Source organism: Medicago sativa, chromosome 7, assembly GCF_051527215.1.
Source record: "Medicago sativa cultivar Bolivia chromosome 7, Bolivia_mono, whole genome shotgun sequence".
Classification (NCBI taxonomy): Eukaryota; Viridiplantae; Streptophyta; class Magnoliopsida; order Fabales; family Fabaceae; genus Medicago; species Medicago sativa.
Genome location: NC_140755.1, coordinates 34,650,716 through 34,676,486, shown reverse-complemented (window position 1 = coordinate 34,676,486; position 25,771 = coordinate 34,650,716). Strand labels below are relative to the sequence as shown.

At 36.0% G+C, this 25,771-nt stretch overlaps 2 protein-coding genes and 1 non-coding gene across 3 annotated transcripts; 1 reads left to right on the top strand and 2 right to left on the bottom strand.

The window, feature by feature from the left end:
- Positions 1 to 206: 206 nt before the first annotated feature.
- Positions 207 to 5,487, bottom strand: LOC146905863 (uncharacterized). Its single transcript, XM_085726476.1, has 10 exons — positions 5,273 to 5,487; positions 5,002 to 5,171; positions 4,132 to 4,194; positions 3,985 to 4,004; positions 3,831 to 3,875; positions 2,969 to 3,030; positions 1,377 to 1,513; positions 1,201 to 1,289; positions 569 to 707; positions 207 to 471 (listed from the first exon to the last, which is right to left on the bottom strand). Exons 1-9 carry the CDS (start codon positions 5,349 to 5,351, stop codon positions 575 to 577), a joined length of 798 nt encoding a protein of 265 aa, XP_085582602.1. The 5' UTR covers positions 5,352 to 5,487; the 3' UTR covers positions 207 to 471; positions 569 to 574.
- A 2,375-nt stretch (positions 5,488 to 7,862) lies between these two features.
- Positions 7,863 to 13,143, bottom strand: LOC146905862 (uncharacterized). The gene is made up of 10 exons (XM_085726472.1): positions 12,929 to 13,143; positions 12,658 to 12,827; positions 11,788 to 11,850; positions 11,641 to 11,660; positions 11,487 to 11,531; positions 10,625 to 10,686; positions 9,033 to 9,169; positions 8,857 to 8,945; positions 8,225 to 8,363; positions 7,863 to 8,127 (listed from the first exon to the last, which is right to left on the bottom strand). The coding sequence occupies exons 1-9, from the start codon at positions 13,005 to 13,007 to the stop codon at positions 8,231 to 8,233; spliced, it is 798 nt and encodes a 265-aa protein (XP_085582598.1). The 5' UTR covers positions 13,008 to 13,143; the 3' UTR covers positions 7,863 to 8,127; positions 8,225 to 8,230.
- Positions 13,144 to 23,237: 10,094 nt separating this feature from the next.
- On the top strand, positions 23,238 to 23,344 carry LOC146905861 (small nucleolar RNA R71). The gene has a single exon (XR_015020842.1). It is a non-coding gene; the product is annotated as a small nucleolar RNA R71 (small nucleolar RNA).
- The last annotated feature ends 2,427 nt before the right edge of the window (positions 23,345 to 25,771 follow it).

Genomic DNA, 25,771 nt, shown 5'->3' with positions numbered 1-25,771 from the left:
TCACAATTTTGAAAGGAAAACAAGTTTTTTAGCCATTGCCCTGTTTCTGCATTATCATATTGTCACACATTGAAATTAATTCATCACGCATCGGACTTGTTCCATTGATACAGCATATCCAACCCAGGAATCATTACTATGCACTAAACTAAAAGGATGATACCGCATGTTAACTAGAGCAGGATGGTCAGAAAAATGGTGCATAATTCAATTCCCAAATTTCGAAAATGTATTATCATTGTTGAGAATCAATATGCAGTTTAGTTAGGAAAGTCATATATATCCAACTCAGAAAATATTACTGTATGGAAAACGCAAATTTACACATATTATATTGGTCAAAAGTTAAAGCAATCTACTGAGAAACAAATACAAGAAGGAGCAATCAGTATTTGGCGTTCCCAATTTCTTCTGCTTTCTGTTGGAACACGAAACATGTCTGTATTTGTCTTTAGCCTGGATGGAAGGTTCCTTCGATTTAAACCAAACAAGATGAACAAAGTTAAGTATCACTATATCACACAGTCATATCAACATTTTTAAGCGTTTGTTCAAGTAGAGTACTTACAAGACATCAGTTTCCCTCATTTGCCTGCAGAACGGCAGTTAAAGCCTCCAGATTGTCCACATGACATCTAGGGCACATGGATTTGTTCTGAAGTTCCTCACCAAGTGAACTGTATGTTGCTTCTAATTTCGAAGACAACTTGTTTCCAGTTAAGAAAATAGCTGCTCTATTGATGCTAGTCAAATAAACATTTTATCTACTATAATCATACTAGGATCTTTAAGCCGGGTTATAGAGAAGAAGCATACTTCCGTGTAGCAACTAAACTTCAAAATTTAATTCATTCTAGTTTTTACTTTTATTTTCATTATTTATATGAAACAAATAGAATGTCAAAAGTCTACATAGTGACCATTTGGATTTTGGCAGGTTACATTCTTGCATTGGTCAAATTTCTCATTAATTTCTAGTCGTACAATTGAACATGAAACATGCCAAAAACGCAGCTTATCTAATAAATCGATTTTATGTGCTGTTGAACATGGTTGACATGTCTATACTACATTTGCGTATTGATGTGATCAGGATTCTACTTTTATGTTAGTGAAATTATTTCCAGATTTCAGGTTGTGTAACATGTGAGATGAGAGAGTGTAAAAACAACGTCACCAGCTTGATAGTTAGAAGGATATATGGTGAGATCTTGCAATTCTTTTGTTTCTGTGACTATCTTATTCATTAAAGACACCTTTCTTTCACAATCAATCAGCTCACGCTGGACCTGCAGCAGGTTCACATTACCATGAGAAAGAGTTATTATAGAAAGAAAATAAAATGATAACTTTATAGCATTTGATTTTGAACTTACGTTCTCATAAATTTTCTGTTGGGCTTGGAATTCATCATCCTCTTTAGTAGTTTGAGATATTATCTCTGAAAGCCTACTTTCAAGAGCACCTAGAGCAACATCAGCATCATTTTCTTTCATAGTTACTTGCGCCGGATCTTAAACAAAGTCAAAGTCAATCTTAGTAAGCTAGTCAAAATTCAAATATAGAGGACTAAAGCAAGATGAGTATAAGCAGCTCATGCAGAGCTCAAATAAAATTATGCAGAGAAAGGACTGAACTGCTTGAAGAAATCCTCAACGTAAATGAATAAATAATCATGACTTACAAGTTACAATATCTAATATCAGGAAACCAGTAATCAAGCAAACTACAACCTTAGGAAAACAGTACAAATCAAATATGAATTATTAACAGAAAATATACAGAACCTGAATCAGAGATATGAAGTAGATACTAGAGTTAGTGACTGTTGGTTAGAAAAATAACAGAATTTTAAATCGATATATTATAAAGAGATATGGACAGAAGATACAGGGTATCATGTGTAGCTCAAGATCAGTTTTTAGAGGGAGATCTTGCGCTCTCGACATGCATCAAGGAACTCGTATTCGTTCTTTCTTCCCAACTATTATTGCTCATCACAAATTCGGGATAATGGAGATCTAATTTTTTCTGTAACACTGGTTCAATACCTATCAATTGGTTCAGATGTCAAAACAAGAGATCCCATGACAAAAAATCAAGAATTTAGGGGAAAATTGTACGGTTCTGAGGCCTTTTCCTGTATAATAGACAGAAGACCAATCCTTTACAAATATAGCAGAGATTACAGGAAATTTTCCTCAAGTCTAACCTAGTATTAAATTTTTCTAGCAGTATTACGGTAAAATTTTCTGATGTTTACTATGATAACATTTGAAAGTGGCAACTTGGAATGCTTTCTTAAAGTGTCCAACTGTCCATGTGCACATATTAGCCCCCAAGTGTGTTCTCTCCTTAACAAATCCATCCATCATCTTCACAGTTTGGTCTTTCCATCAACTACATTTAATAATGTATAATGAAATAGTATGAGGCACAATAACCACATGTGTAACATTGAGTGCCATTGAAGTTGCCTATATCAGTTCCACATGATGCCGACTTGGAAAAAGGATGGATTTGTCACACGAAATAAAGGATTTGTGAAGTTGGTAATATCTTAGACTAATTATTGCATGTAGACACTTCAAAGGACAAAAAGAAAAGTTGCCACTTCCAGGAACCATGTTATAGCATTTTAAATGTATATTTTGGTACAAATACACATATTCTATCAGGACGCTGTAATAATATTGTTGTACTAATTCAAACATGTATCAAAAGATCAACATAAAACTTGGATAAGATATTTTAGTAAAAGAAACTAGAAGTTAAGGTCACTGTAATCAGAACCAGAAAATATATACTGCTCAATCTTGTCGAAATAAAGTAAATGCACTTTGTCAGCAGGAATGAAAAAAAGTAAAAACTTATCCCTTGGTTCCTTACTTCATACGACCTCATAATTTTACAAACATTAAGCTTCAGAAGAAAATTTTCATCTGTAACAGAGGGAAGAATGGAGAACCTCTACAAGCTTCATATTCTACAGCATCAATGTCCCCAGAAATGAGGCTCTCTTGAAATTTCCTATATTAATATTAAATGAGGGATCAGTAACTGTTGTAAGGTTGTGAAAGCTGATGCTATAAAGGCACACTTTAAATATGACACTTGCGAACTTCTGCAGTGAGTATCAAATAAGTGACTAGGTGCAAGATACGTGACTGGAAGTCAGTAACTGTTGTAAGGTTGTGAAAGCTGATGCTATAAAGGCACACTTTAAATACGACACTTGCGAACTTCTGCAGTGAGTATCAAATAAGTGACTAGGTGCAAGATACGTGACTGGAAGTTATCAGGTAAGATTGAGGATTTTCAAGAATACCTCATGTATGCCTCAGTTTTTTTATACGGCTAAATTTCAATAGATATGCAATGGTGGGAGGATTTTCACGCATATCATAACCTCAAAGAACTTGTCGCAAAAAAGTGAACATGTTTGCGTGTAAAAAGCCAAATTAATAGAAATGTAGTATAATGTTACAAACATACAACAAGAGAGGAGCACAATATTTTCTAATTTCAAAAATAATAAAAGCAATTTAGTTTTTTTGTAAATTGTATACTAGGCAGGCAACCTCTTGATAATGAAGTAGTTCAGAAAATTCATCAGATATGTTAAAACTCCACCAAGAATCAGAAACATGGGTTCAGATTTCAGAAGGTAAAGGTAACAACAGTGCTAAAACATGAAGAAAATAATACAAGCATTGTATATACTAAAGTATAATTTGATTCCCGAAAGCGATAATTGCTATTTTACTGCTGTGCAAAACAATGACTAAATGGGGAAGAGTATGCATAAGATTTTCTTCAATGAGACGAACCTTATCTTGGCATTCAGGTCAAGCATGTTGCGGATGAATTGATCGCTGCAAAAAATATGACATATATGCAAGACTTGTTGTTTCCAAAATTGATGGCACAGCATTGTCAAACAAAAATGATTGGAACAAGCGATGGAAAGTGGCAGGTCATTACCGTAAAGTCGCTTCTTCATTCTTTGAACATGAAATCACAATTAACAAAAGATACATGATTGAATGAGATCTTTGAAACTTAAACATCATAACAATTGAAATTCCAAATACAATACAAGAGAATTTTCTTTGTTCTGAGAATATTCACCTTGAGTGTTTCCAAATCAGATTCCACAACAGACATATCATTCTGAGTTAGAGACACCCTCGCCTGCAATCAATCACATTTTCAAGTTCAATATATCGATAATAAAACCAACAAACCATTGCAACTACACGAGAATATAACCTATTTGAATTAACTTATTTGAACTTATCTACTTACATAAACACTTGCGAGACTATTTAATAGAGCTTAAGAAAATAGCTTCTAATATGTTCATAAACTTTTTTCAGCTTATCTCAACAAGCTCTTCAAGATAGCTTATAAAAATAGCTTATATGTCCATAACTGTTTTCATACGCTCTTCAAAGCTTATGAAAATAGCTTATAATAAGTACACAACTATTTTCAGCTTGTTTCCATAAACTCTTCAAGATAAGTACACAACTGTTTTCAGCTTGTTTCCATAAACTCTTCAAGATAGCTTATGAAAATAGCTTGTACAATGTCAATAAACTGTTTTCAACTTATTTCCATAAGCTCTTCAGAATAACTTATGAAAACAGCTTATACAGAAATTTGACTTTGATTATCTTTTTTTCATACACATAACTTTAAAATAAGCACTTCTAATGCTTAAAGAAGTTGTTTATCCAAACAAGACCTAAAAATAGCTTATACAGCAATTTGACTTTATTTATCCTTTTCTTCAGAAATAACTTATAAATAAGCACTTATTACACTTAATTAAGTTGTTCATCCAAACAAGACCTAAAAGCAGCTTATACAGAAATTCGACTTAATTAATCTTTTTCTTTAGAAAGAACTTATACAAATAAGCGCTTATAACACTTAATTAAGTTGTTTATCCAAACATGACCTAAAAACTCATAACTAAACAATTAAGTAACTAACCTCTAGGGTTTGAACGGAAGATTCACTCAAGAACAATTGAAGTTCAAAGCCTTTAAGTTCCTGTTCAACAAGCTCTTTACAGCGTTTTGATTTCTCGAGATCTTCATTAGCATCGCTTAACTCTGATTTAAGCGTTTCAATTTGCTTTCTCAGAGTAACCACTCTTCGTTCTTCGCAATTTCAAGGAACGAAATCAGAAACATTGTTTGAATTGAAATTAAGGCGCGAAAATTGAAGCTATGAGAAATTCGAACGAAGAAGGAAATGATACCTCCTTGAGATTTCTCGGTGGCAAAATTGCGGATTATGCTTAGAAGTTGTTTGTGAGGATCGTTTCCAGTTCCCGCCATTGTTGTGAGTTTCTGAAGCTTCTTGAACAAACTATGCGTATTTATACCTAGAATCTTGGCTCCGAAATTATTTATTTTTCGGATACAAATTCACTTTAAATAACTTGTTTGTAGAAAATTTTGAAAATAAAAAAACATTTTTGGTTTGGACAACAAAGCTATTTATTATTTTTTTTCACTTGGAGGTATTTTTATTCTAAACGTGTCAACAATATTTTTATTTTTTTTATAATCACAAGGCAATATTTTTTTTTTTTGAAAGTGTCGACAATAAACAAATCAAGCCCAAACACCACATTTGACAGATTACTCACAACACGCCCCTTCCCCGCAAGGGGGTGCACGGAGCAACGTCTCTTTACTCACGTTTCCGCGAATATCTCACATGCGGTTACACTTCCCAAGATTTCGTAACCGTCGGACACACGTGTGCCATTACAACAGCTCTGCATTCACCCACCTCTACAAATAGGAGGCTCCTCGTAGCCTCCAGGGTAAAATCTCTCTCACTTTTAAACCCCATTCTGACCCCTACTGACTTGAGAGTCGGAGTGTCTACAGGTACACACCCCCGTCGTTCCAGTATTCAACTGACACATTTCCACCACCTTCAACCACCACATTAAAGAACCACCGACAGTCACCTTCTAATCAGGTACGATCAGTGGTGCCGTCTGTGGGGAATAACAAGCTATCCCCGTTTTTACCTAAAAAAACCAAAGCTTTCATACAAAAAATCATGGCTGCCAATGGTGCTCCCTTGCGCCTCCAGAGCCAAGTCCAACGACCTATCCGCGACGAACAAACGACTTGTCCCTCTCTTGCACCTAGCCCACGGAGAGGAACCACACCAACGAGTTCTTATCCAGCGGTTCCAGTGCAGGAACAACCACTCTTTGGTCCTCCACGACCTAACGAGGTGGCTGTCAACTCTACTCCAATGGAGTCATGGATGAGCTACCTACTCCGCAGGGTTAAACGACAAACATCGATAGTCGATGAGCAAAACCGACGCATTGCTGAGCTTGAGCAATCTAAGAAGTAGCTGATCAATCTCCGTGGTACTCCTTCCCCACCACGTATCAGAAGGGGAAGGAGCCATTGCCCGTCCAGATCCAGATCTCCCAAACGCTCTCTCAGCGTGAGATCTCCAAGTCAAGGTCGGCGGTCACCCAGAAGATCATCTCCAAGAAGATCCCCTCCAAGGCGCAATAGACGTTCTTGGTCTTCCTCCTCCTCTAGTTCCGATGATGATCGCGATGCTCGAAGCGATCGTAACACTTATAGTCCCTTCACATGGCGTATCAGCGAAGCTCATATCCCCCGTGGATTGGAAATCCGCTATTAACTTAATCATTGCTAAGACCTCCATTGTGGGTAATAACACCAAACAAACTGCTATAGGTGACATGTTAGAGTTTAGTGTAACAGCTCGTTTTTCGCTAAAATTATTTTAATTATTTATTATGTGTGTTTATATGTGCTTATGTGTGATTCTTGTCTCTGTATGTATTTTAATTTGGGATTAGTGGATTTTTGGCCTATAAGGGGTATTTTAGTCATTTTTAAACTAAGGGGGATTTTGGTCATTTGGTGAGTAAAGGTAAATTAGTCATTTTATTAAGAGGGTTATTTTTGACGTTTTTAGTGAGAATAATTATTTTTACTAAGTTATTAGTGAGTTAGGGTAATTGTTTAGAGATGATAATTATTCAGTGATTTGATGAAAAGTATCATCGTTAATGTTCATCAAATCACCAGAGCTTGATACCACAAACGATGTTGCTCGTGATTTCTTCGTCGTTTTGAATTGCCGTGGTTCTGTTCTCTGTTCACGATTCGACGTTTTGGGTTGTTGTAGTCTGTTGTCATTTTCACCAAACCGCCACCAGCTTCCATCGATTTCGCGTTTACTAAGTTAGTGATTATGGGTGGTATGGGTTGATTGTTTGTTGGTGTTTTACTACAATCTTTGGAAGGATATGACCAGGGGAGATTCAACTAGTGTATAGTGAGTGAAATCAAGGCCATTGATGGTGCTTTGGTGATTCAATTTGGGACGGTAGCTATCCTAGGGTAGAGGATGAACAATGCGCAAAATGCCATGGCATATTGCTTTCCTTTTCACCGTATATATCTCCTTTATATATAATATAGATTATAAAATCGTTTAAATGGAAGCTAAAAATGGAAGAAAAAGTCCAAACCAAAAGGTGTAAGATATAGATAAATGTGGAGACTTGACGTACTTTGTCGTTGGTCAGGAATATTTTGATAGAATTATGGTTCAGAGAGTAGATCAATTTCACAATTTTGAAAGGAAAACAAGTTTTTTAGCCATTGCCCTGTTTCTGCATTATCATATTGTCACACATTGAAATTAATTCATCACGCATCGGACTTGTTCCATTGATACAGCATATCCAACCCAGGAATCATTACTATGCACTAAACTAAAAGGATGATACCGCATGTTAACTAGAGCAGGATGGTCAGAAAAATGGTGCATAATTCAATTCCCAAATTTCGAAAATGTATTATCATTGTTGAGAATCAATATGCAGTTTAGTTAGGAAAGTCATATATATCCAACTCAGAAAATATTACTGTATGGAAAACGCAAATTTACACATATTATATTGGTCAAAAGTTAAAGCAATCTACTGAGAAACAAATACAAGAAGGAGCAATCAGTATTTGGCGTTCCCAATTTCTTCTGCTTTCTGTTGGAACACGAAACATGTCTGTATTTGTCTTTAGCCTGGATGGAAGGTTCCTTCGATTTAAACCAAACAAGATGAACAAAGTTAAGTATCACTATATCACACAGTCATATCAACATTTTTAAGCGTTTGTTCAAGTAGAGTACTTACAAGACATCAGTTTCCCTCATTTGCCTGCAGAACGGCAGTTAAAGCCTCCAGATTGTCCACATGACATCTAGGGCACATGGATTTGTTCTGAAGTTCCTCACCAAGTGAACTGTATGTTGCTTCTAATTTCGAAGACAACTTGTTTCCAGTTAAGAAAATAGCTGCTCTATTGATGCTAGTCAAATAAACATTTTATCTACTATAATCATACTAGGATCTTTAAGCCGGGTTATAGAGAAGAAGCATACTTCCGTGTAGCAACTAAACTTCAAAATTTAATTCATTCTAGTTTTTACTTTTATTTTCATTATTTATATGAAACAAATAGAATGTCAAAAGTCTACATAGTGACCATTTGGATTTTGGCAGGTTACATTCTTGCATTGGTCAAATTTCTCATTAATTTCTAGTCGTACAATTGAACATGAAACATGCCAAAAACGCAGCTTATCTAATAAATCGATTTTATGTGCTGTTGAACATGGTTGACATGTCTATACTACATTTGCGTATTGATGTGATCAGGATTCTACTTTTATGTTAGTGAAATTATTTCCAGATTTCAGGTTGTGTAACATGTGAGATGAGAGAGTGTAAAAACAACGTCACCAGCTTGATAGTTAGAAGGATATATGGTGAGATCTTGCAATTCTTTTGTTTCTGTGACTATCTTATTCATTAAAGACACCTTTCTTTCACAATCAATCAGCTCACGCTGGACCTGCAGCAGGTTCACATTACCATGAGAAAGAGTTATTATAGAAAGAAAATAAAATGATAACTTTATAGCATTTGATTTTGAACTTACGTTCTCATAAATTTTCTGTTGGGCTTGGAATTCATCATCCTCTTTAGTAGTTTGAGATATTATCTCTGAAAGCCTACTTTCAAGAGCACCTAGAGCAACATCAGCATCATTTTCTTTCATAGTTACTTGCGCCGGATCTTAAACAAAGTCAAAGTCAATCTTAGTAAGCTAGTCAAAATTCAAATATAGAGGACTAAAGCAAGATGAGTATAAGCAGCTCATGCAGAGCTCAAATAAAATTATGCAGAGAAAGGACTGAACTGCTTGAAGAAATCCTCAACGTAAATGAATAAATAATCATGACTTACAAGTTACAATATCTAATATCAGGAAACCAGTAATCAAGCAAACTACAACCTTAGGAAAACAGTACAAATCAAATATGAATTATTAACAGAAAATATACAGAACCTGAATCAGAGATATGAAGTAGATACTAGAGTTAGTGACTGTTGGTTAGAAAAATAACAGAATTTTAAATCGATATATTATAAAGAGATATGGACAGAAGATACAGGGTATCATGTGTAGCTCAAGATCAGTTTTTAGAGGGAGATCTTGCGCTCTCGACATGCATCAAGGAACTCGTATTCGTTCTTTCTTCCCAACTATTATTGCTCATCACAAATTCGGGATAATGGAGATCTAATTTTTTCTGTAACACTGGTTCAATACCTATCAATTGGTTCAGATGTCAAAACAAGAGATCCCATGACAAAAAATCAAGAATTTAGGGGAAAATTGTACGGTTCTGAGGCCTTTTCCTGTATAATAGACAGAAGACCAATCCTTTACAAATATAGCAGAGATTACAGGAAATTTTCCTCAAGTCTAACCTAGTATTAAATTTTTCTAGCAGTATTACGGTAAAATTTTCTGATGTTTACTATGATAACATTTGAAAGTGGCAACTTGGAATGCTTTCTTAAAGTGTCCAACTGTCCATGTGCACATATTAGCCCCCAAGTGTGTTCTCTCCTTAACAAATCCATCCATCATCTTCACAGTTTGGTCTTTCCATCAACTACATTTAATAATGTATAATGAAATAGTATGAGGCACAATAACCACATGTGTAACATTGAGTGCCATTGAAGTTGCCTATATCAGTTCCACATGATGCCGACTTGGAAAAAGGATGGATTTGTCACACGAAATAAAGGATTTGTGAAGTTGGTAATATCTTAGACTAATTATTGCATGTAGACACTTCAAAGGACAAAAAGAAAAGTTGCCACTTCCAGGAACCATGTTATAGCATTTTAAATGTATATTTTGGTACAAATACACATATTCTATCAGGACGCTGTAATAATATTGTTGTACTAATTCAAACATGTATCAAAAGATCAACATAAAACTTGGATAAGATATTTTAGTAAAAGAAACTAGAAGTTAAGGTCACTGTAATCAGAACCAGAAAATATATACTGCTCAATCTTGTCGAAATAAAGTAAATGCACTTTGTCAGCAGGAATGAAAAAAAGTAAAAACTTATCCCTTGGTTCCTTACTTCATACGACCTCATAATTTTACAAACATTAAGCTTCAGAAGAAAATTTTCATCTGTAACAGAGGGAAGAATGGAGAACCTCTACAAGCTTCATATTCTACAGCATCAATGTCCCCAGAAATGAGGCTCTCTTGAAATTTCCTATATTAATATTAAATGAGGGATCAGTAACTGTTGTAAGGTTGTGAAAGCTGATGCTATAAAGGCACACTTTAAATATGACACTTGCGAACTTCTGCAGTGAGTATCAAATAAGTGACTAGGTGCAAGATACGTGACTGGAAGTCAGTAACTGTTGTAAGGTTGTGAAAGCTGATGCTATAAAGGCACACTTTAAATACGACACTTGCGAACTTCTGCAGTGAGTATCAAATAAGTGACTAGGTGCAAGATACGTGACTGGAAGTTATCAGGTAAGATTGAGGATTTTCAAGAATACCTCATGTATGCCTCAGTTTTTTTATACGGCTAAATTTCAATAGATATGCAATGGTGGGAGGATTTTCACGCATATCATAACCTCAAAGAACTTGTCGCAAAAAAGTGAACATGTTTGCGTGTAAAAAGCCAAATTAATAGAAATGTAGTATAATGTTACAAACATACAACAAGAGAGGAGCACAATATTTTCTAATTTCAAAAATAATAAAAGCAATTTAGTTTTTTTGTAAATTGTATACTAGGCAGGCAACCTCTTGATAATGAAGTAGTTCAGAAAATTCATCAGATATGTTAAAACTCCACCAAGAATCAGAAACATGGGTTCAGATTTCAGAAGGTAAAGGTAACAACAGTGCTAAAACATGAAGAAAATAATACAAGCATTGTATATACTAAAGTATAATTTGATTCCCGAAAGCGATAATTGCTATTTTACTGCTGTGCAAAACAATGACTAAATGGGGAAGAGTATGCATAAGATTTTCTTCAATGAGACGAACCTTATCTTGGCATTCAGGTCAAGCATGTTGCGGATGAATTGATCGCTGCAAAAAATATGACATATATGCAAGACTTGTTGTTTCCAAAATTGATGGCACAGCATTGTCAAACAAAAATGATTGGAACAAGCGATGGAAAGTGGCAGGTCATTACCGTAAAGTCGCTTCTTCATTCTTTGAACATGAAATCACAATTAACAAAAGATACATGATTGAATGAGATCTTTGAAACTTAAACATCATAACAATTGAAATTCCAAATACAATACACGAGAATTTTCTTTGTTCTGAGAATATTCACCTTGAGTGTTTCCAAATCAGATTCCACAACAGACATATCATTCTGAGTTAGAGACACCCTCGCCTGCAATCAATCACATTTTCAAGTTCAATATATCGATAATAAAACCAACAAACCATTGCAACTACACGAGAATATAACCTATTTGAATTAACTTATTTGAACTTATCTACTTACATAAACACTTGCGAGACTATTTAATAGAGCTTAAGAAAATAGCTTCTAATATGTTCATAAACTTTTTTCAGCTTATCTCAACAAGCTCTTCAAGATAGCTTATAAAAATAGCTTATATGTCCATAACTGTTTTCATACGCTCTTCAAAGCTTATGAAAATAGCTTATAATAAGTACACAACTATTTTCAGCTTGTTTCCATAAACTCTTCAAGATAAGTACACAACTGTTTTCAGCTTGTTTCCATAAACTCTTCAAGATAGCTTATGAAAATAGCTTGTACAATGTCAATAAACTGTTTTCAACTTATTTCCATAAGCTCTTCAGAATAACTTATGAAAACAGCTTATACAGAAATTTGACTTTGATTATCTTTTTTTCATACACATAACTTTAAAATAAGCACTTCTAATGCTTAAAGAAGTTGTTTATCCAAACAAGACCTAAAAATAGCTTATACAGCAATTTGACTTTATTTATCCTTTTCTTCAGAAATAACTTATAAATAAGCACTTATTACACTTAATTAAGTTGTTCATCCAAACAAGACCTAAAAGCAGCTTATACAGAAATTCGACTTAATTAATCTTTTTCTTTAGAAAGAACTTATACAAATAAGCGCTTATAACACTTAATTAAGTTGTTTATCCAAACATGACCTAAAAACTCATAACTAAACAATTAAGTAACTAACCTCTAGGGTTTGAACGGAAGATTCACTCAAGAACAATTGAAGTTCAAAGCCTTTAAGTTCCTGTTCAACAAGCTCTTTACAGCGTTTTGATTTCTCGAGATCTTCATTAGCATCGCTTAACTCTGATTTAAGCGTTTCAATTTGCTTTCTCAGAGTAACCACTCTTCGTTCTTCGCAATTTCAAGGAACGAAATCAGAAACATTGTTTGAATTGAAATTAAGGCGCGAAAATTGAAGCTATGAGAAATTCGAACGAAGAAGGAAATGATACCTCCTTGAGATTTCTCGGTGGCAAAATTGCGGATTATGCTTAGAAGTTGTTTGTGAGGATCGTTTCCAGTTCCCGCCATTGTTGTGAGTTTCTGAAGCTTCTTGAACAAACTATGCGTATTTATACCTAGAATCTTGGCTCCGAAATTATTTATTTTTCGGATACAAATTCACTTTAAATAACTTGTTTGTAGAAAATTTTGAAAATAAAAAAACATTTTTGGTTTGGACAACAAAGCTATTTATTATTTTTTTTCACTTGGAGGTATTTTTAGGCAAATTCTATGGTACACTCAACATTTTGAGTGTACCAGTACACCAAAGCATTAAATTAGTTGTTTTTTTGAAGAAAAAAATAATTATTTTCTATCATTGACAATTATAATAATTAAATCTTCTTTATCAAAAGTGTCAATGAAATAAAATTTATTTATTTTGAATTTTTATTGCTCATAATAAAGAATATTGATTATTTATTATGAGAAAATGTTAAAAATTTAATATAATTCATATAAACAATGAAATGATGTTTTTTCTCATGAGATAATGTTTTCTAAAATATAAATGTTGACAAATAACTATTTATTTCATAGAATGATCATCAAATTTATAAGTTTATAAAGGAAGAGTACCGGTACACCTCAATTTGTGAGGTGTACCGTAGAAGTTCCCGTATTTTTATTCTAAACGTGTCAACAATATTTTTATTTTTTTTATAATCACAAGGCAATATTTTTTTTTTTGAAAGTGTCGACAATAAACAAATCAAGCCCAAACACCACATTTGACAGATTACTCACAACACGCCCCTTCCCCGCAAGGGGGTGCACGGAGCAACGTCTCTTTACTCACGTTTCCGCGAATATCTCACATGCGGTTACACTTCCCAAGATTTCGTAACCGTCGGACACACGTGTGCCATTACAACAGCTCTGCATTCACCCACCTCTACAAATAGGAGGCTCCTTGTAGCCTCCAGGGTAAAATCTCTCTCACTTTTAAACCCCATTCTGACCCCTACTGACTTGAGAGTCGGAGTGTCTACAGGTACACACCCCCGTCGTTCCAGTATTCAACTGACACATTTCCACCACCTTCAACCACCACATTAAAGAACCACCGACAGTCACCTTCTAATCAGGTACGATCAGTGGCGCCGTCTGTGGGGAATAACAAGCTATCCCCGTTTTTACCTAAAAAAACCAAAGCTTTCATACAAAAAATCATGGCTGCCAATGGTGCTCCCTTGCGCCTCCAGAGCCAAGTCCAACGACCTATCCGCGACGAACAAACGACTTGTCCCTCTCTTGCACCTAGCCCACGGAGAGGAACCACACCAACGAGTTCTTATCCAGCGGTTCCAGTGCAGGAACAACCACTCTTTGGTCCTCCACGACCTAACGAGGTGGCTGTCAACTCTACTCCAATGGAGTCATGGATGAGCTACCTACTCCGCAGGGTTAAACGACAAACATCGATAGTCGATGAGCAAAACCGACGCATTGCTGAGCTTGAGCAATCTAAGAAGTAGCTGATCAATCTCCGTGGTACTCCTTCCCCACCACGTATCAGAAGGGGAAGGAGCCATTGCCCGTCCAGATCCAGATCTCCCAAACGCTCTCTCAGCGTGAGATCTCCAAGTCAAGGTCGGCGGTCACCCAGAAGATCATCTCCAAGAAGATCCCCTCCAAGGTGCAATAGACGTTCTTGGTCTTCCTCCTCCTCTAGTTCCGATGATGATCGCGATGCTCGAAGCGATCGTAACACTTATAGTCCCTTCACATGGCGTATCAGCGAAGCTCATATCCCCCGTGGATTGGAAATCAGCTATTAACTTAATCATTGCTAAGACCTCCATTGTGGGTAATAACACCAAACAAACTGCTATAGGTGACATGTTAGAGTTTAGTGTAACAGCTCGTTTTTCGCTAAAATTATTTTAATTATTTATTATGTGTGTTTATATGTGCTTATGTGTGATTCTTGTCTCTGTATGTATTTTAATTTGGGATTAGTGGATTTTTGGCCTATAAGGGGTATTTTAGTCATTTTTAAACTAAGGGGGATTTTGGTCATTTGGTGAGTAAAGGTAAATTAGTCATTTTATTAAGAGGGTTATTTTTGACGTTTTTAGTGAGAATAATTATTTTTACTAAGTTATTAGTGAGTTAGGGTAATTGTTTAGAGATGATAATTATTCGGTGTTTTAACGGTTTAAGTGTGAGTAGTAACTTTTGAGAATTAATTGGTAAGAATGTTAAGCCCATTATGACAATTAGAAACCTAGCCCAATTAGTAGGTGGTATATAAGCATAACTCTTTTGAGAAATTAGGTTAAGCCACTCATTATTTCATTTAACAAAAACATAAGAGGTAGAGAGAGAAAGTGAATCAAGAGGAAAGAAGAGGAAGCTAGAGAGAGAGCTTGGGGTTTGAAGAGCTAGGAGCTAAATTCAAGCCATAGATAGGATCTTTGGTAAAGGGGATGATTTCCTTTTCATAATTAAGCTATAATATCCTATTTTCAATTGTGGGTTTAAGTACTTTTGTGTTAATTGTGACTTTTGTGATTTTTTAATAATGAAATTCGTGCTCCTAATTCAAGTCAATTTGTGGGTATGATAGACTTTATGAAATTGTGATGTTATGTGCTTAAATTTCATAGTTGTTGTTGTTGATAAGTTGTTTTGGTGTTTTTTGCTTATTAGAGTGTATATCATGAATTGATGAGTGATTATTGTTGAACATGTTTAAATTCACTTCATAAATGTTTATTTATGTTTGTATGTTAATGGGGTTTGAATTGGTGTGATTGTTTGTGAAGTTTGAATGAAAAATGAGAAAACTGTGGGTTTTGGTGAAAAATGAACATAACGATGATTTTGATGAGAATGGATGTTATGATTCCATGTTTTTTGTTGTTTTGATTGGCTTTTGATGTATAATAACTAATGAACAAGTTTGGGGAATGAATATGGGTCAAAAGGGATCAAAAATGAAATTTTGGAGTGAAAAATGTTGGGTTCCCGAGAGGAAACCCAAGAACAGGGTGCACCTGTCTGGTGCAACTTGCTAGGCGAGTTGCTCAGTGCAGACACCCATGTTTTTGTGTGTTCCGGGTGCTTCGGGGTCGATCTGAACTGTCCAAACTGATTCTTTTGATGTATTTAACTATTGTCATGCTTTGTAAATCTTTGGAAACATCAAATGAATTATTTTGAACTTGGTTTATGAATCGAATAAAACTTTTTGAAAAATGGTCAAGAACGCATAATTTTCCAAAACTCATTTTTCTCAAGGGAAAAATGTAGGGTTAAGGTTGTTTACTGTAACAATGATTTCTGAAATGGTTTTGGATGGTTTACATGAGTTTAACTTGGTTTTGCTTTGAAAATAGAATTCTTTTGGAAAAATGATAAAATGAGACGAACTTAGTGAAATTTTGGAATTAATGGGAATTGGCCTATGATGCTTATATGCATATGCTACTATAATCATATGTGAGTAGTGTATATGCTTGGTTGATGTATTTGAACATATTTACCTTATATGTATATTTACTTTATGTTCATGATAATATGATAGGATAAGAATGAATCAATGATAGTTGGGTGTTTAATATGATGATATGGTTAGATGTCCATCTTTTATGTGAAATGTGAATTTGAAACCTTATTGTTTCTTTGAGGTGATTGTTGTTGATCAAGATTATGATGATGATTCCTTTGGTGATTTCAACTTGATGAATTGATTATAACTTGTTGAATTGTAACTTGTTGATTGTATGGATGTAAGTATTTGATAATGCAAATGTTGGTGAAAAACATAATTGGTGATAATTATTATGTTGATTTATATATGTTGGTGAGTTATGCATTGTCGAGTCCTTACTTGAAGTCCATGCATCCATAGTCATTTTAAGGTGATTTGAAGAATTCAATTGGTGATGTTTATTACATAGCTTCTGCAAAACATAATTGGTGATGTTTAATATGTTGGTGGATTCATTAACGGTAAAATTATTTTCGAAATCCTAATGGTACCACATGCATCTAGATGAGTCTAAAACATTGCATGCACTTGTTAATTGGTGAGTCAAGTCATACTTGGATATGTGAATTTGGTGTGTATGTGCATTGGTGAATTTTGATGATTGTTGTGAATACTTGATAAAGGTGAATTGTGGAACACTCTAAACCCTTAAAGCGATAATTTACGCAAATAATACAAATCATGCAAAGGATTTATGATAGGGCCAAACCGCAAGTGCACGGCCTATCGAAGTAATAGTAGTAAGTAGAGTTATCGTTCCGCTAGGGAGTTGGTCAATCTAATTAACTTTTAGAAAATGATTAGAGGAGAAAGAAATAAGAAGTTGGAGAGTGCAGTTTTGAAAGTAAATAACAATAATATTAAAAAGCCTCGAGATCATTGGTTCATCATAATAACGAATCTTTTCACAAGCAAGCCTTAAACTTATAATTATACGTTAATCCTAATTTCTAAGGACAAGTTTCTCTTTAGCATATCACAGCTCCTCTCAAAGTCAGTGACTGTATCCCTCCAACAACCACACCTATTCTCATGGGTGATTGCCTTTGGGACCCTTGAAGATCGAAACTTTATGTGTCCCAAGGTTTGCTAGACTATTCTCATGTTTCGCAAACCTTGTCTAAATTCACTTGTTCGGATATCAAAGCTCCGCGTTCGCTTTATGAATTGATATCTGTGATGATGAATTAACCATTATCAAACCCTCCGCGTTTGCTTCCACAGTTTGATAATAATTAATTCATGTTAAAACGGTGAATTTAGATTAGGAATTAGGGTAACAATAATTAGGGTTTAAGGCTTGGCTTCATCCGGATTACGTCATTAGACTTATCTAACGATCCCAAGACAAAGAAGTCTACTCACTCATGTTCATCGTAGACATGGGGGAAGAAGAGAGAAAACAGTAAAATAAATTGCAAAGAAAGTAAAAGGAAATAAAGACTTTTTATTGAAATAATGCTTGAAATAAACAAAATAAAAGGTGAATGTTTTATGGTGGAGAGCTACTCTATTTATAGCTTTACAATCGACTTAGAAACTAAGCAACTAAAAGGATAAAACGGTAAAGCTGCAACAGGGTAACTTGGGCCCGAAGAAAAGCAGCAAAACAGGATTCTGGGGACGGGCACGGCCGTGCCACATGTTGGCACGGGCCGTGCCAAGCTTCTGAGTATGGGGGAACATATTTTTGTCCCGTATCTTCGTATTCTTGCGCTGTATTTGCTCCAACCCTCTTTCTTTTGCTCCAAGGCACCTTCCACCATATATTCATTCCTAAAATAAAATAAAAGACAATTTAAAGTAAAATATTCTAAAAGGAAATAAAATGCAATAAAACTAAATCAAATCTTATTTAAAACTAAACTAAATAAAGCATTAAAATAGACTAATCTATGACTCATCAAACTCCCCCACACTTGAATCTTTGCTTGTCCTCAAGCAAAAGGCAACAGACATAGTAGCAACAAAAGATTTATTCATGGCAATATTAAGAACACATGTCTCAAAAGAAAGGCTTTGCTTCAAGTACACTAATTACAATTTCAAATACTTCTCATAAACCTATTCTACCCAACATCAAGTCTCAAGTGAGTGTGTGTGTGCAGTCCAACCCTTTTCTTGCTCCTGTATAAGACAGATATTATGAAGAATAAGTTCTATCCTTAGTGCTAAAGTAACCGAGAAAAGTCCTTTCTTCATTTCATATAAGAGTGATGGGAATTTGAGTTAAAATTAAATTAGATTAACGATTAAGCACAAGGGGCTGCAGATGCTTAGGGGCTATCTATCCTCGTAGGAAGTCTTCTCGGATGTAATTGTCCTTTCCCCCTAGATTCAAAATCACCCTAAGCAGTGCTGCAAAATTTTATTTGTTTCATCTCCGCGTAGGAAGTCTTTTTGGATGTAATTGTCCTTTCCCCCTAGCATTGATGAATTTGTTTCACTTTAGTTCAAATTAGGGAGTCACCACCACAATTAGGAAGTTAGGGATTGTCCTTTCCCCCACATGTTGGTGCCATTCTCCCGCCCCACTTAACTTTAACAATTTAAGAATATAACAATTAAGAACATTTGATTAATTTCCCATACAAACTTATACTACTTTTACTCTTAAGACTTTAAAGGGTCTAAGTTAACACTAAAGATAGAACGTGTTCCTTAAAATACCTATTCATACACTTGCTCAAGGATTGCAACCGGGTGCTTTTCTCATTGGAGAATTTCACAATAAAACAAGACATGGGTATAGCAAGTACATAAGAAACACAAGAAACTACTTTTATGTACAAGAAGCAACCTTTTAAAGAAGAGACAAAACAAAAAAAATTCATGCCATTTTTTACATTAAAAACAAGCTACTAGTCATGCCTCTTGCTATAAAAACAAAACAAAAAGAATAAAGTTCAAGGGAGTTTGGACACTACGACTCTAGACACTTTATTAGCCCCCCCCCCCCCCCCCCCCCACACACACACACACACACACACTTAGGGGAAGCATTGTCCTCAATGATTCAAAAGAAAAAGAAATTAAAGAGAAGAAGAAGAAGAAGAAGAAGAAGAAGAAGAAGAAATAGAAGAGGAAGAAGAAAGAAGGAGTAGAAGAAGATTGGAAGAAAGAGTGAAGAGAGAAAGGAAGAGAGGAAGAGGAAAGCTCACATGTTCTCATTGAGGTCCATAAGGAGGACCTTGGAGATTGAATTGGTGCATCATCCTTCGGAGCATTTCATTGTTTTCTTCCGTCAAGCGGTTGCCCCTTTGGACATCATTTCTCAGCCCCAAAAGTTCTACACCTTGCTTTTGTTGCTCGGTGCTTATCCTCTCCACCTCGGTTCGCATCCATGCCCATCTTTCATCATTAGTAAGTTCTCCGGCATCATGGTCATGGTGCTCCTCCTCATGGTGCAGGTTAGTACCTTCTCCTTCGTCATGTTGCTCATGTACCTGTTCATTATCAACATACAACTAATTCTCCTCCACCTCGGTGTTAGTCCGAGATGGGTTAGGAAGCAAAAACAGAATAGGTACATTGAGTTTAAGGGCATATTGCATGGGTGGATGATGTGTAATGAATTTCATAGAGATTAATGTCTCTATGTTAAGCCTATTGTTGCCCTGAATTTCATTTATTCCCTCCTCCTTGCTCACTCCAAACTTCCTAGCAATGAACGTGATAACACCTCCCACCACTATTTCAGCTACAAGATTAGGCTTAGTTCCAATTGATGCGAGGTAGTCAAGCATGTAAAAACAAGTATTCACGGGATTATTAGTAAGCATAGCCCAAAGCATAAATATTTCATCCGTCCTACATGTTCCTACTTCTTTCCTACCCCAAATGGTACAAGCCATTACTCTCTGAAGGTACCTAAGAACTGGGTTGTGGATGTTACTAGCCTTGTTGGATCGTGAACCATATTGGTTTCTACCGGTGATGCATGTCCAAAAGCTAGCAGGGTTATAGTCTTCCGACTTTAGAGCTTGATTCCAAGAGTCATGGATGAACCCCGCATTTGCGAAGCCCATTTCATTGCAAAAGTTTTCAAGGGACATCTCGTAATCAATATTCAAAAGCCGGAAGGAGACTCTATGATCGGGGTCATCTAAATTCAACTTATCTTTCGTGAATTGGATAGAACTTAAAAACTCATAAGTAAAATTTTTATACCCCCTCATAGGACTAAGCATCTCACCCCATCCTAATCTATTCAGCAAATCAAAAGCATTGTCCCTAATCCCTAGGTTATTCATAGTATGAGAATGAGGGTACCTACAAGGATGCAAAGGTTTAGTGATAAGGATTTTGTACCTTTCTTTTTGGTTGTTATCCTTGAAGGCGATACCATGATTCTTTGTCGATGCTCTTTTCTTTGACGGAGGTCCTCCGGAAGATGTTGCCGGTTCCTTGCCACTTCTTCTTGAAGCCATTAGACCTTTGACCTTGGTTTGACTTTGGGGTTTTAATGAAGGTTAGGGTTTTGTTGATAATTTTAGTGGAAAGGGTTGGTTTTGGATTGGGGTTGATGTTTAAGTGAGGTTTGTGGGTTTAGATATGGAGATTGGTTAAGGTTTTGTGGTGTTTGGGTTAGGTTTTGAAAGATTAGGGTTTTGGTGAATTATGGGTTTGAATGGATGAAAGATGTTTTTGATTGGTGGTTTTTGTTTTGGATGAAGTTTGTGGTTGATTGGTGAAAGAATTGAGTGATTTGGTTAAGAATTGAGGGAGATATGAGGGTTTGAAGGGTTGAAGGTTATGGAGGTTTAGAGAGAAGTTTGAAAGATGAAAGAGGGTTGTTGTTTGTGAATGAGGAAGAAGAAAGAAAAATTTGTACATATGGGGTGTAGAGCTCGGGCACGGCCGTGCCACCTATTGGCACGGGCCGTGCCATCTTCCTGACTTCATGGCCAATTTTTTCTTTAAAAACTTGGCACGGCCGTGCCATACCTAGCACGGGCCGTGCCACCTTTCTGGTCCTGGGGCTTCAAAATTTTTCCATTTTTTTCGAATCAACTTGGACAATTACCTACAAAAACACTTAAAACAAAGAAAAACAAAACAAAAGCAATTAAATGTGTGGGTTGCCTCCCACGAAGCGCTCTTTTAATGTCATTAGCTTGACGGTTAGAAAGAGTCCTTAGAATGGATCAAAGATATCATATTGTGTAGATGACGCTATAAAACGTTCTTTCACAACACGATCGTTAAGCATGCAACAAGAGTAAAGAGCGGGACCTTTCATAACGTTTTCCAACTCAAATCCTACCATCTTATCACTCACTTGAAATACTATCCTACCGTTCTTAACATCTATGAAAGCTCCTGCAGTGGCTAGGAAAGGTCTACCTAGGATTATGGGGACGTCTTCGTCCTCCGCAATGTCAACGACTACAAAATCAGTTGGGATATATATCCCTTCTATCTTAACCGGTATGTCCTCAACAAATCCTACAAGTTTCATGGTAGAACGATCAGCTAGCTTTAATTCCATTTCGGTAGGTTTCAATTCTCCTATCCCTATCCTTTTGAGAAGAGACAAAGGCAGCAAACTAACACTAGCTCCTAAGTCACATAAGGCTTTGTTTATGGTTTCACTCCCAATTTCACACGGTATGGCAAAGCTACCTGGATCTCTAAGCTTAGGGAGTGCTTCTTGAATGATTGCACTAGTGTCCTTAGCCAAAGCTATTGTCTCACTATGCTCTATAGGCCTTTTCTTTGAAAAAATTTTCTTTAAAAACTTGGCATATAGAGGCATCCTAGACAAAGCTTCAGCAAAGGGAAGTTTAATGCAAATCTTCCTAAGTATGTTGACAAATTTTTCAAACTTACCCTCTAGTTTAAGCTTATCAGGATTTAAGGGGGATGGATTTTTTTTTTCTTCAAGTGGTTTTGCCTTTTCTATCACAACTTTATCACCTAAAGGCTTGACACTTTCTTTCCCAATGTTTTTAACCTTAGCAAAAGTTTCGCCTAACTTACTACCCCCAAAAGATATGACATTAACTTGGGCTTTGGGGTTGGCTTCGGTTTGACCGGGAAAGACTCCCGGTGTTTGGGAAGATGTAGCCACTTGTTGGGTTATTTGGGCGATTTGAGTTTCAAGCATCTTAGAGTGAGTAGCAATAGAGTCAACCTTGGTATTGAGCTTGGAAAGAGAATCATTCAGAAATCCGGTTTGGTTTTTAAGTTCTTGAAGTTGTTTGGTTTGGTTGGCAATAGAATTTTCCAACAAAATTTCCAAATTGGATTTCTGAGTGAATCTTTGGTTGTTTGCATAACCGGGTGGTGCTACTTGTCCATAGGGATTTTGGTTTTTATAAAAGTTTTGATTTTGTCTTATCCCTTGGTTGTATTGAGCATAATTCATTTGCTCAACACCATTAATAGCACTACCTAGTTGGCAATCAACACCAGCATGACCAGTTATACCACAAATTTCACAAGAAGGAGTAGAAGCAGAATTGATAGCACTAACATTGAGTTTTTCAAGTTTTTCAGTTAGTGTATCAATTTTAGAAGCAAGGTGGTCATAGTTAGAGACTTTGTACATACCTGCCTCTTTTTTGGAGGATGAAGAACTAGTGATGGCTCTCTCGTCGGTCCATTTGTAATGATTTTGAGCCATGTCTTCAATCAGGGCATACGCCTCCGTGTAGTTCTTGTTCATAAGCGCTCCACCTGCAGCTGCATCAACAGACATCTTAGTGGTATAAGACAAGCCATTATAAAAAGTGTGGACTATAAGCCACTTCTCTCGGCCATGGTGGGGACAAAGTCTTAGCATTTCTTTAAAACGCTCCCACGCATCATAGAGAGATTCCCCATCTTTTTGGTTGAACCGCGTGATTTGGTCTCTAAGTTTAGCGGTTTTAGATGGTGGAAAGAAACGAGCAAGGAATGCTTGCCTCATCTGATCCCAAGAAGTAATGGAACCGACTTCGAGGGAATGGAACCAAGCGCTAGCTCTATCCCTTAAGGAAAAGGGAAAGAGATGAAGTCTTACGGCTTCTTGGTTCTCCTTCATGGTTCCACTAATTCGTAGGAAAACAGAGATGTGAAGATTGGGATCCTCAGTGGGGGATCCCGAGAATTAGTTTTGCTGCACCAAGTTAAGTAGGGCAGGCTTAATTTCGAAGTTGTCATCCTCAACCGTTGGGTACACAATAACAGCTTGTGGCTCAGCCGTAGACGGCGTTGCATACTCTTTGAGAGTGCGATTGGCCATGATGCTATTATTTCGTGCGTCTCTCTTTCGTTTATGCAAATACCTTTCGATCTCGTTGATTATTACAACTCGATTTCTGGTTTTTCGCATAAAAAATTGAGAACCCAAGAAGTTAAAAATAACAGAAAAATAAAAAGTTAAAAATAAAAAGAAAGAGAAAAGAGAAAGAAGAAGAGGGAATTCTAATCACTAAGAAAAAGCTAATTAAATTAGTTAACTCCCCGGCAACGGCGCCAAAAACTTGATAGGGCCAAACCGCAAGTGCACGGCCTATCGAAGTAATAGTAGTAAGTAGAGTTATCGTTCCGCTAGGGAGTTGGTCAATCTAATTAACTTTTAGAAAATGATTAGAGGAGAAAGAAATAAGAAGTTGGAGAGTGCAGTTTTGAAAGTAAATAACAATAATATTAAAAAGCCTCGGGATCATTGGTTCATCATAATAACGAATCTTTTCACAAGCAAGCCTTAAACTTATAATTATACGTTAATCCTAATTTCTAAGGACAAGTTTCTCTTTAGCATATCACAGCTCCTCTCGAAGTCAGTGAGTGTATCCCTCCAACAACCACACCTATTCTCATGGGTGATTGCCTTTGGGACCCTTGAAGATCGAAACTTTATGTGTCCCAAGGTTTGCTAGACTATTCTCATGTTTCGCAAACCTTGTCTAAATTCACTTGTTCGGATATCAAAGCTCCGCGTTCGCTTTATAAATTGATATCTGTGATGATGAATTAACCATTATCAAACCCTCCGCGTTCGCTTCCACAGTTTGATAATAATTAATTCATGTTAAAACGGTGAATTTAGATTAGGAATTAGGGTAACAATAATTAGGGTTTAAGGCTTGGCTTGATCCGGATTACGTCATTAGACTTATCCAACGATCCCAAGACAAAGAAGTCTACTCACTCATGTTCATCGTAGACATGGGGGAAGAAGAGAGAAAACAGTAAAATAAATTGCAAAGAAAGTAAAAGGAAATAAAGACTTTTTATTGAAATAATGCTTGAAATAAACAAAATAAAAGGTGAATGTTTTATGGTGGAGAGCTACTCTATTTATAGCTTTACAATCGACTTAGAAACTAAGCAACTAAAAGGATAAAATGGTAAAGCTGCAACAGGGTAACTTGGGCCCGAAGAAAAGCAGCAAAACAGGATTCTGGGGACGGGCACGGCCGTGCCACATGTTGGCACGGGCCGTGCCAAGCTTCTGAGTATGGGGGAACATATTTTTGTCCCGTATCTTCGTATTCTTGCGTTGTATTTGCTCCAGCCCTCTTTCTTTTGCTCCAAGGCACCTTCCACCATATATTCATTCCTAAAATAAAATAAAAGACAATTTAAAGTAAAATATTCTAAAAGGAAATAAAATGCAATAAAACTAAATCAAATCTTATTTAAAACTAAACTAAATAAAGCATTAAAATAGACTAATCTATGACTCATCAATTTAGATGCTACTTCTTCTATAAGTTCAACATGCATGGATAATTTTCTCAAACATAGCAGCGGAATGATAAAAACATCTCATCATCAGCTAAAATAAAACATCTCCAAAGTAGCCATGTCACATAATCATACTACATCACCAAATATAAAATCTCAACTCAACATACTGAGTGGAAAAAATCTCAACTTAACATATTGAGTGGAAAAAATCTCAACAAGTCATGAATGTAAATAAACAGATAGACACCCCTAAATTAGATCCCGACTCTAAGACTCCAAAAGCAAAATGAGGTAACTCCAAAGCTAACCTCAAGCAACTCACCAAGCTAAGAAAAATTATTTCTGCATGTTGTCTACCCATCCATACGAATAAGGTAGGCGGTCAACCAAACAACCACTAGAGGTTAGTTCACAATACATAATTAAACATAATCAAATGAAGGTAAACGACATAATTAATTTCCAAATGATTAAACAACTCAAAAACAATAATAATCATCATGCATACAAGTATAATAATACACAAGTACATTTCCACATCTTCACATATTCACCAAATTTCACCAAATATACACTCCACCAATGTTTCACCAATGCAATTAATCACCAA

Coding starts and splice junctions, on each gene's coding strand:
- LOC146905863 (XM_085726476.1), bottom strand. CDS start 5,351: ATGGCGGGAACTGGAAACGATCCTCACAAACAACTTCTAAGCATAATC. Junction 3,876..3,984: donor AATGAAGAAGCGACTTTACG/GTAATGACCTGC, acceptor TATTTTTTGCAG/CGATCAATTCATCCGCAACA. Junction 1,290..1,376: donor AACAGAAAATTTATGAGAAC/GTAAGTTCAAAA, acceptor AACCTGCTGCAG/GTCCAGCGTGAGCTGATTGA.
- LOC146905862 (XM_085726472.1), bottom strand. CDS start 13,007: ATGGCGGGAACTGGAAACGATCCTCACAAACAACTTCTAAGCATAATC. Junction 11,661..11,787: donor CTGATTTGGAAACACTCAAG/GTGAATATTCTC, acceptor TCATGTTCAAAG/AATGAAGAAGCGACTTTACG. Junction 8,364..8,856: donor GAATTGCAAGATCTCACCAT/ATATCCTTCTAA, acceptor AACTGGAAACAA/GTTGTCTTCGAAATTAGAAG.